This window comes from Malus domestica, chromosome 15 (assembly GCF_042453785.1).
Source record: "Malus domestica chromosome 15, GDT2T_hap1".
Lineage (NCBI taxonomy): Eukaryota > Viridiplantae > Streptophyta > Magnoliopsida > Rosales > Rosaceae > Malus > Malus domestica.
Window position 1 is genome coordinate 4,010,770 of NC_091675.1, and position 14,350 is coordinate 4,025,119.

The 14,350-nt window shown below is 38.7% G+C and overlaps 2 protein-coding genes across 2 annotated transcripts; both read left to right on the plus strand.

Moving 5' to 3' along the window:
• Window positions 1–3,739: 3,739 nt before the first annotated feature.
• LOC103455828 (putative GATA transcription factor 22) lies at window positions 3,740–5,942 on the plus strand. Its single transcript, XM_008395423.4, has 3 exons — window positions 3,740–4,308; window positions 4,763–5,224; window positions 5,432–5,942. The coding sequence occupies exons 1-3, from the start codon at window positions 4,057–4,059 to the stop codon at window positions 5,792–5,794; spliced, it is 1,077 nt and encodes a 358-aa protein (XP_008393645.1). The 5' UTR covers window positions 3,740–4,056; the 3' UTR covers window positions 5,795–5,942.
• A 2,455-nt stretch (window positions 5,943–8,397) lies between these two features.
• Window positions 8,398–14,117, plus strand: LOC103455829 (glycine dehydrogenase (decarboxylating), mitochondrial). The gene is made up of 15 exons (XM_008395424.4): window positions 8,398–10,416; window positions 10,568–10,813; window positions 10,925–11,002; window positions 11,092–11,192; window positions 11,279–11,474; window positions 11,607–11,732; window positions 11,887–12,072; window positions 12,177–12,290; window positions 12,420–12,572; window positions 12,725–12,913; window positions 13,021–13,098; window positions 13,183–13,308; window positions 13,394–13,492; window positions 13,581–13,698; window positions 13,828–14,117. The coding sequence occupies exons 1-15, from the start codon at window positions 9,166–9,168 to the stop codon at window positions 13,914–13,916; spliced, it is 3,150 nt and encodes a 1,049-aa protein (XP_008393646.1). The 5' UTR covers window positions 8,398–9,165; the 3' UTR covers window positions 13,917–14,117.
• The last annotated feature ends 233 nt before the right edge of the window (window positions 14,118–14,350 follow it).

Genomic DNA, 14,350 nt, shown 5'->3' on the forward strand with positions numbered 1-14,350 from the left:
AACTTGCATGAAATATGTTGCAATGTGCTTAAGTTTTTTTCTACATGTCATTTCATTATTATACCAGAAGGTCACAATAGCGATAAACGCGTTTCATGCAAGTTATTCCCAATGTAATGAGATATTGAGATTATATAATTTGAAAAGGACGTGAGAGAGCAAACCCCAAATATTATATACGCTGTGAACTTTTTGATGGAAAATCTGGAAATAATTATGCAGAAAGCTTTAGGAGTTTCCAAGCAAGTACGCACAGAAGCTACTACTATTACAACCTCTATCTGCTTTCTGCACTGCTGTTATTAATTAAAATTATTATTGGAGATTTGGTTTGGTGATGGTTTACTCTAAAGACAGACGTAGTCAGTAATGGTCGCTGTCATCTTATAGGTGCAGGACCATCGGACCATATGATGGTCCTTCTCCTTCCTTCCTTTCCTATTTTTTTCAGGTTTAGGCTTTTGGGGTAATTGAGGACACTGAGGACTGAGGAGGGTCCCAAAATTAGATAAACTTTTGTCTTTGCGTTTAGAGTGGTCTCCAAGCAATTTCCATGTTTAGAGCTCAAGAGTAAAACCATACTTATGGTCTCTGAATCTTGGTAATGGTTTCAGTTTAAGAAACCGTACTACGATCTTATGAGTATTGGCCCAATCTTGGTTAGGTTTTTGTGTGAATGAAGGCACAGTATGGGCCAGGAAATAAAATTGAACCCATTCTTTGAGATCCAAATGCACCTTTGCCAGTTAACACCCTACTGAGGATAACGAATTGTAAGGTTGTAGATGAATATATATTATGTGGTCTGATGAGCTACCACACGGTTTAAGCCGAAAAACAGCGATGCATTGCATGCCCACCAAGCAAGGACACAGTAGCGTCGTGTCACGTAACTCAGACTGACCCCCCAATTTCAGAACCAAGAGTTTGATGACAACTACATTCCTACATAAAACCATCCCCACATAAAACCATCCCCATATTTTTTTTGCATGCTAATTCCTATATATTAAGATCGAGTGAGATATATATACAAATATATATATATGTATATTACCTAGATCTGTACATAGCCCATATCATGACAAATTAATAAATTAATCAACTTACGTAGCATGCTTCTTGATCTCATAAATTCATGAATCATAACCAAATTAATATTATCTTTAAGTGAAAATTATGCATTTTTTTCTGGTCTGAGAGATCGATCATTGATGTGCCAACGTTGTTAACTTGTTGATTTTCTAAGCTCACGATCACGTATTGTTGTTGATTAGGTATTTCATGGTCGTGATTTACGATTCTAGCTAGCTGGTTAGTATCATCTGTATTCTTCTTCTCTTAGTGATTGATATATGATGGTTATGGTTGAGGAAAAGAGGTAAGCCGTACTATAGGAATTGACAACTAATTGTGTGAACAGGATAATTTCATAGGAGGAAAATGGTGTGATTGAGATTCAAGTGGCTCAGATGGTTAGTTGTTGAGAACTTGAGAGCATCTGTGTTGATGCACAAAACTGGAGGGGTCTTGGAACAACGTAAATTCGACCGTGAATCTGCAAGAAAGTAAATAACACAAGATGTATCGTGATTCACCTCAAGGTTTGGGCTACGTTCAACACTGATATTGTATTTCTGAGAGGATTGTAAGGGAGAGAGTGTGAGGATCCTCATGGCCTAGCAATTGGCCTCTGAGGATGAGAGTGAGGCCTCCCCAATTGTGAGGGTGAGAGGTCATTTTATAGAATAAGGGCTCCTCACTTATTACATATTTGCCCATTCCTTTATTACATAATTACATTTGAGTCCTCCGAGTATTTATACGAGATCTAAATATGGGGGCCCTAAGTATGGTATAAACAATCTGTATCCAAGGATGGAAGTCTAGCATACGTTCTCGACCTTATGTTTGAATGAAGAACCGTTACCTACCCAAAAACTTTAGAACTAAATTGTTAAAAATGCACAACAATATATAGTACCGATGTATTACTCAAGCACTATAAAACTGGTACTGAAGACTACACATGCACTACAAACACGGTAAACAAAGAACCTTTGAATGACATCTTTCTGAGAATCATTTGAAGTTTTCTCAATTGGCTTTTTCAAATCCCTCTATCAAATTTTTGTACTTCATTCCTAACAAATTTTTACTAAGTTTCATGGAACTTTAAAATGTGTCTCATCCAAACACACGATTTTAAGAATATTTACATTCTTTGCCAATTAATTTTGACTTTAATATTCGCAATATTCTAACAGTATACAATAAGGGTTTTTAAAAAAAAAAAAATTCATGCAAAACGGGGTAATTTTTTTTTTCCTGTCCGTGAGTAGATTTTGAGTTTATGCTGCTTTTCTTAACAAAATTTATTGATTCGAGCTTAGCCAAAACAATATGTTGCTAACTGTAGAACAAACCTCATCAGGTGGGTATTGTGCATGCTCGCAGCTAGCTTAGATATAAAAGGGGCGCCCTGTCCCGCGCCAGTTTACGTATAAACCAATGTAATCTATAAGAGGCAGCAAAGATTTTTATCTGACGATGTATTGGTGAAAAGGAATTGGAAACGGACAAGAATTAACAAAAATCTTGTGAGACGACTGAATAAATGAGTATAAAGAAATTGCCTTCATATATTCTTCAGATTAAGTAATCATTGCTTGCACCGTTTGACCTGATCATCAGTGTGAGAAAAAGAATAGGAGAGAGAGAGAGAGAACGAAATATAAAGATGATCAAGCAAAACGATTGTGTAAAATATATATGAATGGATATATAAAAATTAGAAGTACATTAATTTGTAAAGGTATTGCTGAAAGAGAGAAATGAAAATATCAGAATTTGAAGAGTAAAATCGAGGGTGATAGCAGGTGCGGCCCTGTGGGGAACTAAGAGAGAGAGAGAGGCGCTGTGTTACTGTCTGTTGCCTGTGCCAGCATTTGATGAGTTTTGGCAAGGCTAACTGGCTAAGGATGGGAGACGCTTCCATATGCAAATAGGCTATCCACATACATTACCATTCCATACCCGTCTCTTCATATATCTCTGCACAGTTTTCTAGATTTAATTTATCTAAGTATTAATTTATTCTTCAAACTATTTACTTTTGAATCTATATATCGATGGAAGTTGAAGTTTCACTTTGCTGTCGAGCATATAATTAGACTGCTATAGGATCTTTTCGGACAGAACTTTCCCAACCATTTTTTTTACTTTTGTGGAGTCCGAGGACCCGATAGGCTCCTTAAGACATTTCTACCAATTGGCAAAATGAGAAACTTTCGATGTGAGGCCTTTCTACGTCCTCACATATCAGTTAGATTCAGTTGTAAACGCTCATAGTTTAAACACAAAATTGGATCTCTTCTAGCTATTGCCGGATTGAGAAGATGATTACTTAAGATTGTATTATAAAATAGAAAAGGATTAAGATCTTATTATTTATTGGTGGTGACTTCTGGTGAGAGAATAATTGATACTTAGAAGATTAACAGTGCACAGAGGATTAACAGTGATGAGAATAGATACTTGAACCTCTAAAACCCTATCTAAGACCCCACACACGCACACAACACGTACACGGACATGATAATATAGTTCTTTACGTGCGGTAAAAATTTACATGTTGTGAGTTGTTTGTATGTATTTGGTGAAGTTTTTTTATCAAGTGGTATAAAATAGTGGGGGGTGAAAACTGCAGTAATGAATAAATAGGGTTTGTCATACATACTGTACAGGAGCGGCATTGCGAGCAGTAGCATTCAGCACCTCCTTTGTATTTGTCATTTTCTAGCCGCAGCTTGTTTATCTATCTATCTATCTGAGTCCTCTTGACATGAAGTCACGTGAATGCCTTTCAGCCTTCAGGACCCTCTCGATCTCTCTCTCCTCTTCTGGTTCTTGCCCTGAATATCTCAGGTCCTTTTGATCAGCCTTTAGCCTATCTCATATTGTCCTCCTTTGCTGGACACTCGACACACAACACCCTCCCCTCTGTCCCTCTCTATATCTCTCTCCTTTCTTTCTCCAGATCTCTCTCCCTCCTATATGATGACTCCAGTCTATCTGAACCCACAATCCTCTCCTTTCTTCCATGTCGAGCAAGCAAACGATCAGGATCAACGCCTGAAACTTTTTATATCATCGTCATATCATAATCAAGCTGCAGCTTCATCATGTTCTTCTCTGATCTCATCATTTCCTACTTTCCTTGATTCCTTTGAAGATCAAAGAGCTGGGAGTTCTACTACTACTACTCATGGTCATGGTCAAGATCACTCACTTCAATATCATCACAAGGTAAGAAAACCTATATAGCTACGTACATATTTATAAATTTAACTATCTTCGTGTTTAATTTACTTTTAATTGAAATTTTAGTACTTGATCTTAACTATTTTTCAAATCTTCCCCTAATTGACTCTTCGCTCTTTAACAAGTCCATGATCAACTTGTAATACCCTAGTATTTTTGTGATCTTGTGATCTCATAATTAATTAATTTTGATGGGTTATCTCGGATAAAACAAATGAATATTGCTACCATCTATATATAAGTAAGATTGATCTTTTGTCCAATACTCCAAATAAAAAAGGCACGTTTGTTCTCTAAGTTTAGTGTTTTATATTATTGTATGATTGTTCACATGTACGGCACACACCGACAGAACTCAATTGCTAATCAATTAGTAAGTAAATAAAGTACTTTGTATTATTATTTTTGTGAACTCAAATTGTCTTTCATTTTATCTCAGACTGATAATCACACGTGGGATTGTGGAACAAGTACTCATGATCAAGCATCCTCGCCATCTTCTTTAGTTCAGCCTCATGTGGTGGACGTTATAAGCACCAAGGACCTTAGATTAATGTCAGCATATGCTGATCATGAAAGGGAGATCAATGGTAGAGGAGGAGAGGTGGGTAAAAGTAATAATAATATTAGGCCAAGGGCAGTAAAATGGATGTCCTCCAAGATGAGGTTGATGCAAAAGATGACCAACCCGGATCTCGCGCTGGCCGGTACCACTAAAAATTATGTACTTGCAGCTGCTGAGATTACTGAGCATAAATTCCAAGTTGTACAGTATCAAGAAAACAGTGATGAAACCAGCTTTTCCAGAAATAGCAACAATACTACTCCAGATGTTAGGGTTTGTTCTGATTGTAACACCAGCACAACCCCACTTTGGAGAAGCGGCCCTCGCGGTCCCAAGGTAAATTAAATAATGTACTTACTGTCTATAAAATATTCTATATTGTAAGACTGTAAATCTAGACCGCACATTCTCATATATATATAAACGTGGCTGATAGTTCAAAATTATAGTCTGACAGTAAGTAACAAGGCAAATATATGTTGGGTAGATATAATATGTTCATGAATCAAGTATTCAGCTGTGTGCATATGTGTGTTGTTGCAGTCACTATGCAATGCATGTGGAATCCGACAGAGGAAAGCTAGAAGAGCCATGGCAGAGGCTGCGGCTGCTGCTGCAAATGGGTTTGTAGTCGGCGCCACTGACACTTCATCTGCCAAGGGTAAGGTGGCCAACAAGGAGAAGAAACCGCGCGGAAGCCATAGTACTAATGTTACACGATGCAAGAACAAGAGCAAGCTCATTGTCACCGACAATGCATCAGTATCTCCCAACAACAAAATTAATAGTAATAATAATAAGATTTGTTTCAAAGGTTTGGGTTTTCAACGAGTGTTTCCTCAGGATGTTGCTGAAGCTGCAATCCTCCTAATGGAGCTGTCTTGTGGCCTAATCAATCACTCTTAATTTTCATATTCTATTACATTTTTGTTCTCCCTCATCTTTTAATATCGAGGATTTTGTTTTGTTTTCGTTCCTTTTCTGTGGTTTTGCTAGAGTGTAGGTTGGAGTAATAAAACCAAAGAGTTACTTGAAGAACATTAATTTGCTGAAATTGTAACTGTAATTTATTTTACGCATTGGTAAACTGTCAGCACTTGGTGCGATGGCAAGTGCCTTCGCCCATGAGCAGTAGGTCTCGGGTTCGAGACTTGGGAGCAGCCTCTCCATAAATGGGGGTAAGGCTAGCCGACATTCACCTCTCCCAGACCCTGCGTAAAGCGGGAGCCTTGTGCACTGGGTACGACCTTTTATTGGTAAACTGTCAGCTATTGATTAATGGTGGAAATTAGCATATTTGAACGAGTAGTCAAGTTAATTAGAGCATTGAGTCTCTACCTTAATCCAAGTTTGAATATGGTTTTTTTTTTATCAATTTAGATTAGATTAGTATACCACTTCTCTTAAAAACTAATGACATGTTACTTACAGGAATGAAATGAATGAAAATCATTTTGGATTTTTGAGTTTCATGTGCTTACTATTGCATATAGAATAAAAAAAATTATTTCATAATCCAATACTAAAAAAGTAGAAAACACTCCTTGCTTCTTCAAATCCTAAATTTCCAATTCTTGACTTCTCTCATTCCTAATAAGTAAATATTGTCATATCACTATTCTAAAAATCCCTGCCTAGCGCCACCTAGTCCCAGCTTAGGCACTAGGCGGTTGGTCACCGTCCCGATTAATGCTTAGGCGTTTGAAAATTTAGAAATTGTGAGGCGCCCGCCTAGACTGCCTAGGCACCCACCTAGCCCGCCTTGACACGCCTAGGTTGCGACTCATTTAAACAGAAAATAGATAACTTTCATTTTGCATTATTTTTTTTAATAAATTGTAAGAGAGTTGTTGAATACTTAAATGAATACACATTATATGTTTGTTCCCTATGTTTTCATTATGTTTCAATATTTCATACTATATATGTCATTCTATTTTATAATTTATGATGTAATTATATATATTTTAAGTATAAACATACACTTATTTACAGAAAATATAATAGATTTACTTAAATCCGTCTAGTCTGCCTAAGCGCCCACCTAGGCGCTAGACCCCAGCTCACCGCTCGACTAGCGCCTAATGTATTTTAGAACCAAGGTCATTTGTAATGGGCGGTGCTTATTGAAGATAAGAGAGTTAGAAAAGTAGGTCTAAAAGAAGTTTATGAAATTGAGCTCATGAGTGGATGTCATCAAATGAAATGAAACCTCTCGGCCCATGGTTCATGTAATCAAAGACGGTCAAAGATGATTCCACGGTAATTAAGGGGCGCACAAATGTTTCTGAGTCTTTCTAACACACATAATTTCACCACCAATTGATCCCTCTTTTCAATTAAAAAAAAAAAAAAACTGAGCCTAAAACATTACGACAGTGACCTCCCTTCCCTCGTACCAATTGTAAGAATTCCAAGGAGTTTACAAATGCACCTACCACTTGACTAAAACTAACTGCACATTCATCAATCTTATGTTGAAAATTAGATCTTGGATGTAACTTTCACATTTAGTCGATACATACTTTATTATCGTAAGGGGAGTAAGTTTTATTCAAGCAGCTGTAGAAAGTTCGCAACAATACAAGTTACATAGATGATGTGTATGTATTTATCAACAATTGGGTAATTGTGTCTAGTCTCAAATTTGAATAAGTAATTGAGTTAAAATCGTTTGACTATCATACCATCACTGATATTAAATATAGTTATAATTTGAGTAATTGTATAATTGTAACTGTCATACAGTTATTTTGAGTTGACCGTTCAACAAAATAGAGTAAAAAATTTTAAAATTAAAATTTTCCCTTTTGTGTTTTATTATATCCCCTTTAGAGCTTCCTACCATATAACGAGGATGTTGAAACAATGTCCTTTTTAGTCAGACTATTTAGTATTATAGTTTAATGGTATTTCTCTTCACTTCTAAGTGAGAAGTATTAAGTTCAATTCTCGTCAAATGCGAAGTTAAACCACATTATTATGTTAAGTCTATTACAAGATTTAGCCCACTTTCCCACCCGTTTTAATGTAAATACTATCATTTGTTAAAAATAAAAATAAAAAAGTTTAGATTCCAACGATGCCATTACATGCAAAAAAAAAAAATTTCCTTTTTTTCTTCATTTCCAAAATTGCAAATCCTTTTTATTTCTATATTGTGATAAAATTGTCGATACCAAGCATTTTCCACGCATGCCACCGCAACCTAATTTTTACTCTGAAATGTACAGTGTGGATTCCTACTTCCCTCCCACTCCCCGGGGATTAAAAACTAGAAAGGTTAAGACCAAGTACTAGATTGTCAGCCACAGACATCTTTCTCCTCTCAAGGATGATCCACTGTTTTTTTTACCCAAATTTACCACACCAACCCCCACGCCACCAAATACAGTTGGCCCCACCAAAATGTAAATCTGGCAATTAATCACAAATTTGGAATTGGAATATTCAACCAAATTTCCGTTGCCACAAATGTTCCATCATTGTTCATTTGCTTAGACCCAAGTGTGTTGGAAAAGTGTTGGAAAAATGTTGGGTGCAACTGTGTTACACATAAAAGTTAAAAAAGTGATAAATACAGAAAAATATATTACATGATTATACTTAAATTTTGAGATTTTATTGTTAGACTGACGATCTAATCCTAATCTTAGATTAATTTTCAAATTTTGTTCTTATTGTGTGTGGGGTGATAAAGGAAGATAAGCCTAATGTGATAGAGAATCTGCCAACAAATTACAGAAAGATTCCCAGATTTTCAACTCCAAATCCAGCAGATATTCATCAAAAACTCCATTGGTTGGTGGGTGTTTTTTCTCCCTCAATACTATTGGAGAAACCCATTCATTCAGATCCATTGAAAATCAATCTCCTTTCCTCCAATCCCTTCCATACGTTGATGATTTTATGAACCATATTACCCTCCAAAATAATCCTGTCCTTTTCTCCGTAGGTGCCCAGTCACCCACCACCCACCACCCACCACCACCACCACCACCAGATCTTGAAACTCATCACATTTTTTCCATAAATTAATTATATTAAATATTCATATATTTATATATAGACAAAAGCCGCCACTGATTTCACTTGTCAAAAACAAACCCACATCCACCCACTTGTTTTCTCACTCCCTCCAATAATAACAGAGAAAGAGAAAAAGCAACAACCTTTGGAGGAAAAATTCATATTTTTACAAGTTATCTCACCAACCCAGTCTGCATTTCTATTTTCTGCTTTCTGGGTTTTTTTCAAACCAGTCGTTTTCAGCTTCCATGGAGCGCGCGAGGCGGCTGGCGAACCGGGCTTTCGTGAAGCGCTTGGTCTCGGAGGCGAAGCAGTTCCGCCAGAACGAGAGCTCTGTTCTGGGCTCCTCCACCTCCCCTGTTCTCTACGCGCCGTCGAGGTACGTCTCCTCACTCTCCCCATGCTCCTTGACGCGCTCGTGTCCCAGATCAGACTCGCTTCTCTCGAGAAACGCGTCCCACAATGCCGGGTTCCAAACACGGTCGATTTCCGTGGACGCATTGAAAAACAGCGACACTTTTCCCCGCCGCCATAACTCCGCCACGCCGGAGGAGCAGACCAAAATGGCGGAGTTATGCGGGTTCGATGCCCTTGATTCGCTGATCGACGCCACCGTGCCCAAATCGATTCGACTCGAATCGATGAAGTTTCAGAAATTCGATGAGGGGTTGACAGAGAGCCAGATGATTGAACACATGAAGAAGTTGGCCTCCAAAAACAAGATTTTCAAGAGTTTTATCGGGATGGGATATTACAACACTTATGTCCCACCTGTAATTTTGAGGAATATTATGGAAAATCCAGCTTGGTACACTCAGTACACTCCTTACCAGGCTGAGATTTCCCAGGGGAGGTTGGAATCTCTGCTCAATTTCCAAACTTTGATCACTGACCTCACCGGCCTTCCCATGTCGAATGCATCACTGCTGGACGAGGGGACCGCGGCCGCGGAGGCAATGGCGATGTGTAACAACATCCAAAAGGGAAAGAAGAAGACTTTTGTCATTGCCAACAACTGCCACCCCCAGACCATTGATATTTGCAAGACTAGAGCTGATGGTTTCGATCTTAAGGTTGTTACCGCCGATCTAAAGGATGTTGATTACAGTTCGGGTGATGTTTGTGGTGTGCTTGTTCAGTATCCGGGGACTGAGGGCGAGGTTTTGGACTATGGGGAGTTTATTAAGAATGCTCATGCCAATGGGGTTAAGGTTGTGATGGCATCTGATCTGTTGGCGTTGACAGTGTTGAAGCCGCCTGGTGAGTTTGGGGCGGATATTGTTGTTGGTTCTGCGCAGAGGTTTGGTGTTCCGATGGGGTATGGAGGTCCTCATGCGGCTTTCCTCGCCACCTCACAAGAGTACAAGAGGATGATGCCAGGGAGAATTATCGGTGTTAGTGTTGACTCCTCAGGGAAGCCTGCGTTGCGTATGGCGATGCAGACAAGGGAGCAGCATATCCGGAGGGACAAGGCTACCAGCAACATTTGCACTGCTCAGGTTGGATGCTATTCTTCATTTGATCTGTCTTATGATTTCCTTTCTAGGGTGAACTGTTGAAAGTTTGAATTTTCGATCCAATGATAGTAGCATTTATTTCAATTTGATTGACTGTGGCTTTGTTTGATTGGGTGTATTGTTTGTTTTATAGGCATTACTTGCAAACATGGCTGCTATGTATGCTGTATATCATGGACCCGAAGGCCTTAAAACCATTTCCCAAAGGGTTCATGGTCTTGCTGGGGCATTTGCAGTTGGATTGAAGAAGCTTGGAACAGTGGAAGTTCAGAGCCTTCCCTTCTTCGACACTGTGAAGGTTAAGGTTGCTGACGCACATGCAATTTCTGATGCTGCAAACAAGCTTGGATTAAATTTGAGAGTAGTAGACTCGAGCACTGTAAGTTTTTTTTATGTCCTCTTGCATCAGTTATTTGACTAAATGTTCTCTGAGGACGGAAAATGGAGTGCTTTTACTTCACGAGGTTACTGAATGTTAACTCCTTTTCAGATCACTGTTTCGTTTGACGAAACAACTACCTTGGAGGATGTTGACAAGCTTTTCAAAGCTTTTGCTTTGGGCAAGCCTGTAAGTTTTTCATATCTTTACCATAAAGTTGATAATTTCAATTTATTATAAAGTGCATCCATTTATTAAGAGCTTTGTTTAATTTTCAGGTGCCTTTCACTGCTACATCCCTTGCGCCAGAAGTTCAGCCTGCAATTCCTTCTGGGTTAACAAGGGAGAGCACATTTCTTACCCATCCGATCTTCAACTCGTATGCCTCTTTCCAAATGATTTGAACTCTCACAGCCTATATTTGAAAACTAGACTGAGTTTTTTCATTTACTGTCTATCTATTAGGTATCATACCGAGCATGAGTTGCTACGATACATTCATAAGTTGCAATCGAAAGATCTGTCTCTATGCCACAGTATGATTCCCTTGGGATCCTGTACCATGAAATTGAATGCAACAACTGAAATGATGCCAGTGACATGGCCTAGTTTCACCGATATTCACCCTTTTGCTCCTACAGAACAGACTGAGGGTTATCAGGTAACTCAAAACGTTAACGTACAAATGAACTTAAAACAGTTACTTTTGTTCCCCTAAATTTCTTTTTGCTACATTACATTCCTTCATGCAAATAGAAATCTGATACTATATGTTGTAAAATAATAATTTCAGGAAATGTTCAGAGATTTGGGTGACCTATTATGTACCATCACTGGGTTTGATTCTTTCTCTTTGCAACCCAATGCCGGAGCTGCTGGAGAGTATGCTGGGCTGATGGTTATTCGGGCATATCATTTCGTAAGGAATCCTGAGTTTTGCTTTTTTGTTTTCCCTCTTTTTAACATGTGTTAGCAAGCGCTTTGCTGTTGAGCTTAAACAAACACTTTACCTTGAGGTCTTGGCCTAAAGATTTTATTCTTGTTACTAATCACGCTGAACCATCCCACTGTAGGCAAGAGGCGATCACCACCGCAATGTGTGTATTATTCCTGTTTCGGCACATGGTACCAATCCTGCTAGTGCTGCAATGTGTGGAATGAAGATTGTAACTATTGGAACTGATGCCAAGGGAAACATCAATATTCAAGAGCTAAAGAAGGCTGCTGAAGCAAACAAGGATAACCTATCAGCTCTTATGGTAAGCATCCTATGTCGGAAGAGATATCATTTGAAAAGATCAGATACGGATTTGTGTCATTTGAAAAAGATTGGATAATAATTTGACCATATTTCAAATTGCAGGTGACATATCCTTCAACTCATGGAGTGTATGAAGAAGGTATTGACGAGATATGCAAGATAATTCATGACAACGGAGGTCAAGTATACATGGACGGGGCTAACATGAATGCGCAGGTCTGTTTCTCCTTCTATCCATGCTTGATAGTTATGTACTTATAATTAACATTCAAATAGTTTCTTCCATGCAAACTTTTTTCTTTTGTTGGCGCGTGTTCCATCTGACGAAGCTTTTTGTTCTTGCAGGTTGGTCTGACAAGCCCAGGTTGGATTGGAGCTGACGTTTGCCATCTCAATCTTCACAAAACATTTTGCATTCCACACGGAGGTGGTGGCCCTGGCATGGGTCCTATTGGTGTGAAGAAGCACTTGGCACCCTTCTTACCATCCCATCCTGTGGTAACTACTCATTACATCGAAGCTTTCATGCAATTCTGCAAACTCAAGAAATAATTGATTAAGCTTTTCCATGAGAAAAAAGTAATTCTGGTTTCAAAATTTTGTATTCCTTACATGCTGGATGTCTTAAGTTTTGTGCCATTGTACTGAAGGTATCTACCGGTGGCCTTCCTGCCCCCGACAAGTCTCAGCCACTTGGAACCATCTCTGCTGCACCTTGGGGCTCTGCACTTATTTTGCCAATCTCTTATACTTACATAGCCATGATGGGGTCCAAGGGACTCACCGATGCATCAAAGATAGCAATTCTGAATGCAAACTACATGGCCAAACGCTTGGAGGTTCCACTTAGCTCCTTCACTCTTGTTTTGCTTTACAATTTGAGGTTACGGTTATACTCTATGTTAAATTTCCTCTGTTTGCTCATTTAGTCTGTCACTTCTCACAGAATTACTACCCCATTCTTTTCCGTGGTGTCAATGGAACTGTTGCTCACGAATTCATTGTTGACTTGAGAGGATTTAAGGTATATTATTAACATTTGCCTCGATTTGTCCCCACTTTTTCAATCTTTCTAATTGAACTCTGCTGCTTCTTTTTTTCCTTGTAGAATACTGCTGGGGTAGAGCCTGAGGACGTCGCCAAGCGTCTTATGGACTATGGATTCCATGGACCTACAATGTCATGGCCAGTTCCTGGCACTCTCATGATCGAACCAACAGAAAGTGAAAGCAAGGTACACCTCGACAGAGATTTCATTTTAGTTTTTTCTCTGCTGTTTTTCTTCAGGTTAAAGTTATATTAATGTTTCTTGCTTGCAGGCTGAGTTAGACCGGTTTTGTGATGCTCTAATTTCCATCAGAGAAGAGATTGCTCAGATTGAGAAAGGAAAAGCCGATCTTCACAACAATGTCCTTAAGGTAAAATCTCAGTTCATCATCTCTCCTCTAAGACTATAAGTTACTCATTTTACATAAGTATAAAATGGTTTTTGAACTCCTTCTGCAGGGAGCTCCTCACCCGCCATCACTTCTCATGGGAGATGCATGGACAAAGCCATATTCCCGGGAATATGCAGCCTTCCCCGCTTCCTGGCTCCGTTCTGCCAAGTTCTGGCCTACTACAGGTATGCAATTTACACCAAAAATAAAGAAACTACAATGGCATGGACGTTGCTAAGTGTTTGCTGTACATTCATTTTGGTATTGTCTGATTGCCTTTATTGAAGATTGAATTTTGTTAACTATTGTATCAGGACGTGTTGACAATGTGTATGGTGACCGTAACCTCGTCTGCACCCTTCAACCGGAGGCGGTGGAGGAACAAGCAGCAGCCACTGCTTAGTCTCATCGGCTCAGTGATTTGAGCTCAACACAAAGTCTGGTCCTGGATGTGTAATGAAATCATCATCAATTTCTTCTTCTTACTCCCACATTGTATATAACTTCTTCAATACAGCCCTTTATATCTGGTGACATTTTCATTTCCTATTTACAACGATGACGATTATCTTTTCTAATAACATGTGTTGCTAATTGCAACTCATCAGATGTGGTAATTACCATTTCCCTTCATTAGGGATTTTTTTTGCCAGTTGATCATGGAAGTGCACGGACCTTCTTACACCTAAAGTTTGAATCTCTTTTTTAGGTTTTAGGTATCCTCATGTCCAAAACATATTTTGAAACAAAATCTGTGTATATTATTTAGCCTGTCACTATCAAACGAATGAGTTTTGAGAAGCTGACCTTTAATTTGACAGTATTTATTGTCAATTT

What these genes read in the sequence shown, in the direction of transcription:
- LOC103455828 (XM_008395423.4), top strand. Translation starts at nt 4,057, where the DNA reads ATGATGACTCCAGTCTATCTGAACCCACAATCCTCTCCTTTCTTCCAT. An exon ending in CACTTCAATATCATCACAAG is followed by an intron (nt 4,309 to 4,762) that starts GTAAGAAAACCT and finishes ATTTTATCTCAG; the next exon opens with ACTGATAATCACACGTGGGA. An exon ending in GCGGCCCTCGCGGTCCCAAG is followed by an intron (nt 5,225 to 5,431) that starts GTAAATTAAATA and finishes GTGTTGTTGCAG; the next exon opens with TCACTATGCAATGCATGTGG.
- LOC103455829 (XM_008395424.4), top strand. Translation starts at nt 9,166, where the DNA reads ATGGAGCGCGCGAGGCGGCTGGCGAACCGGGCTTTCGTGAAGCGCTTG. An exon ending in ATAACCTATCAGCTCTTATG is followed by an intron (nt 12,073 to 12,176) that starts GTAAGCATCCTA and finishes TTCAAATTGCAG; the next exon opens with GTGACATATCCTTCAACTCA. An exon ending in TTCACAACAATGTCCTTAAG is followed by an intron (nt 13,493 to 13,580) that starts GTAAAATCTCAG and finishes CTCCTTCTGCAG; the next exon opens with GGAGCTCCTCACCCGCCATC.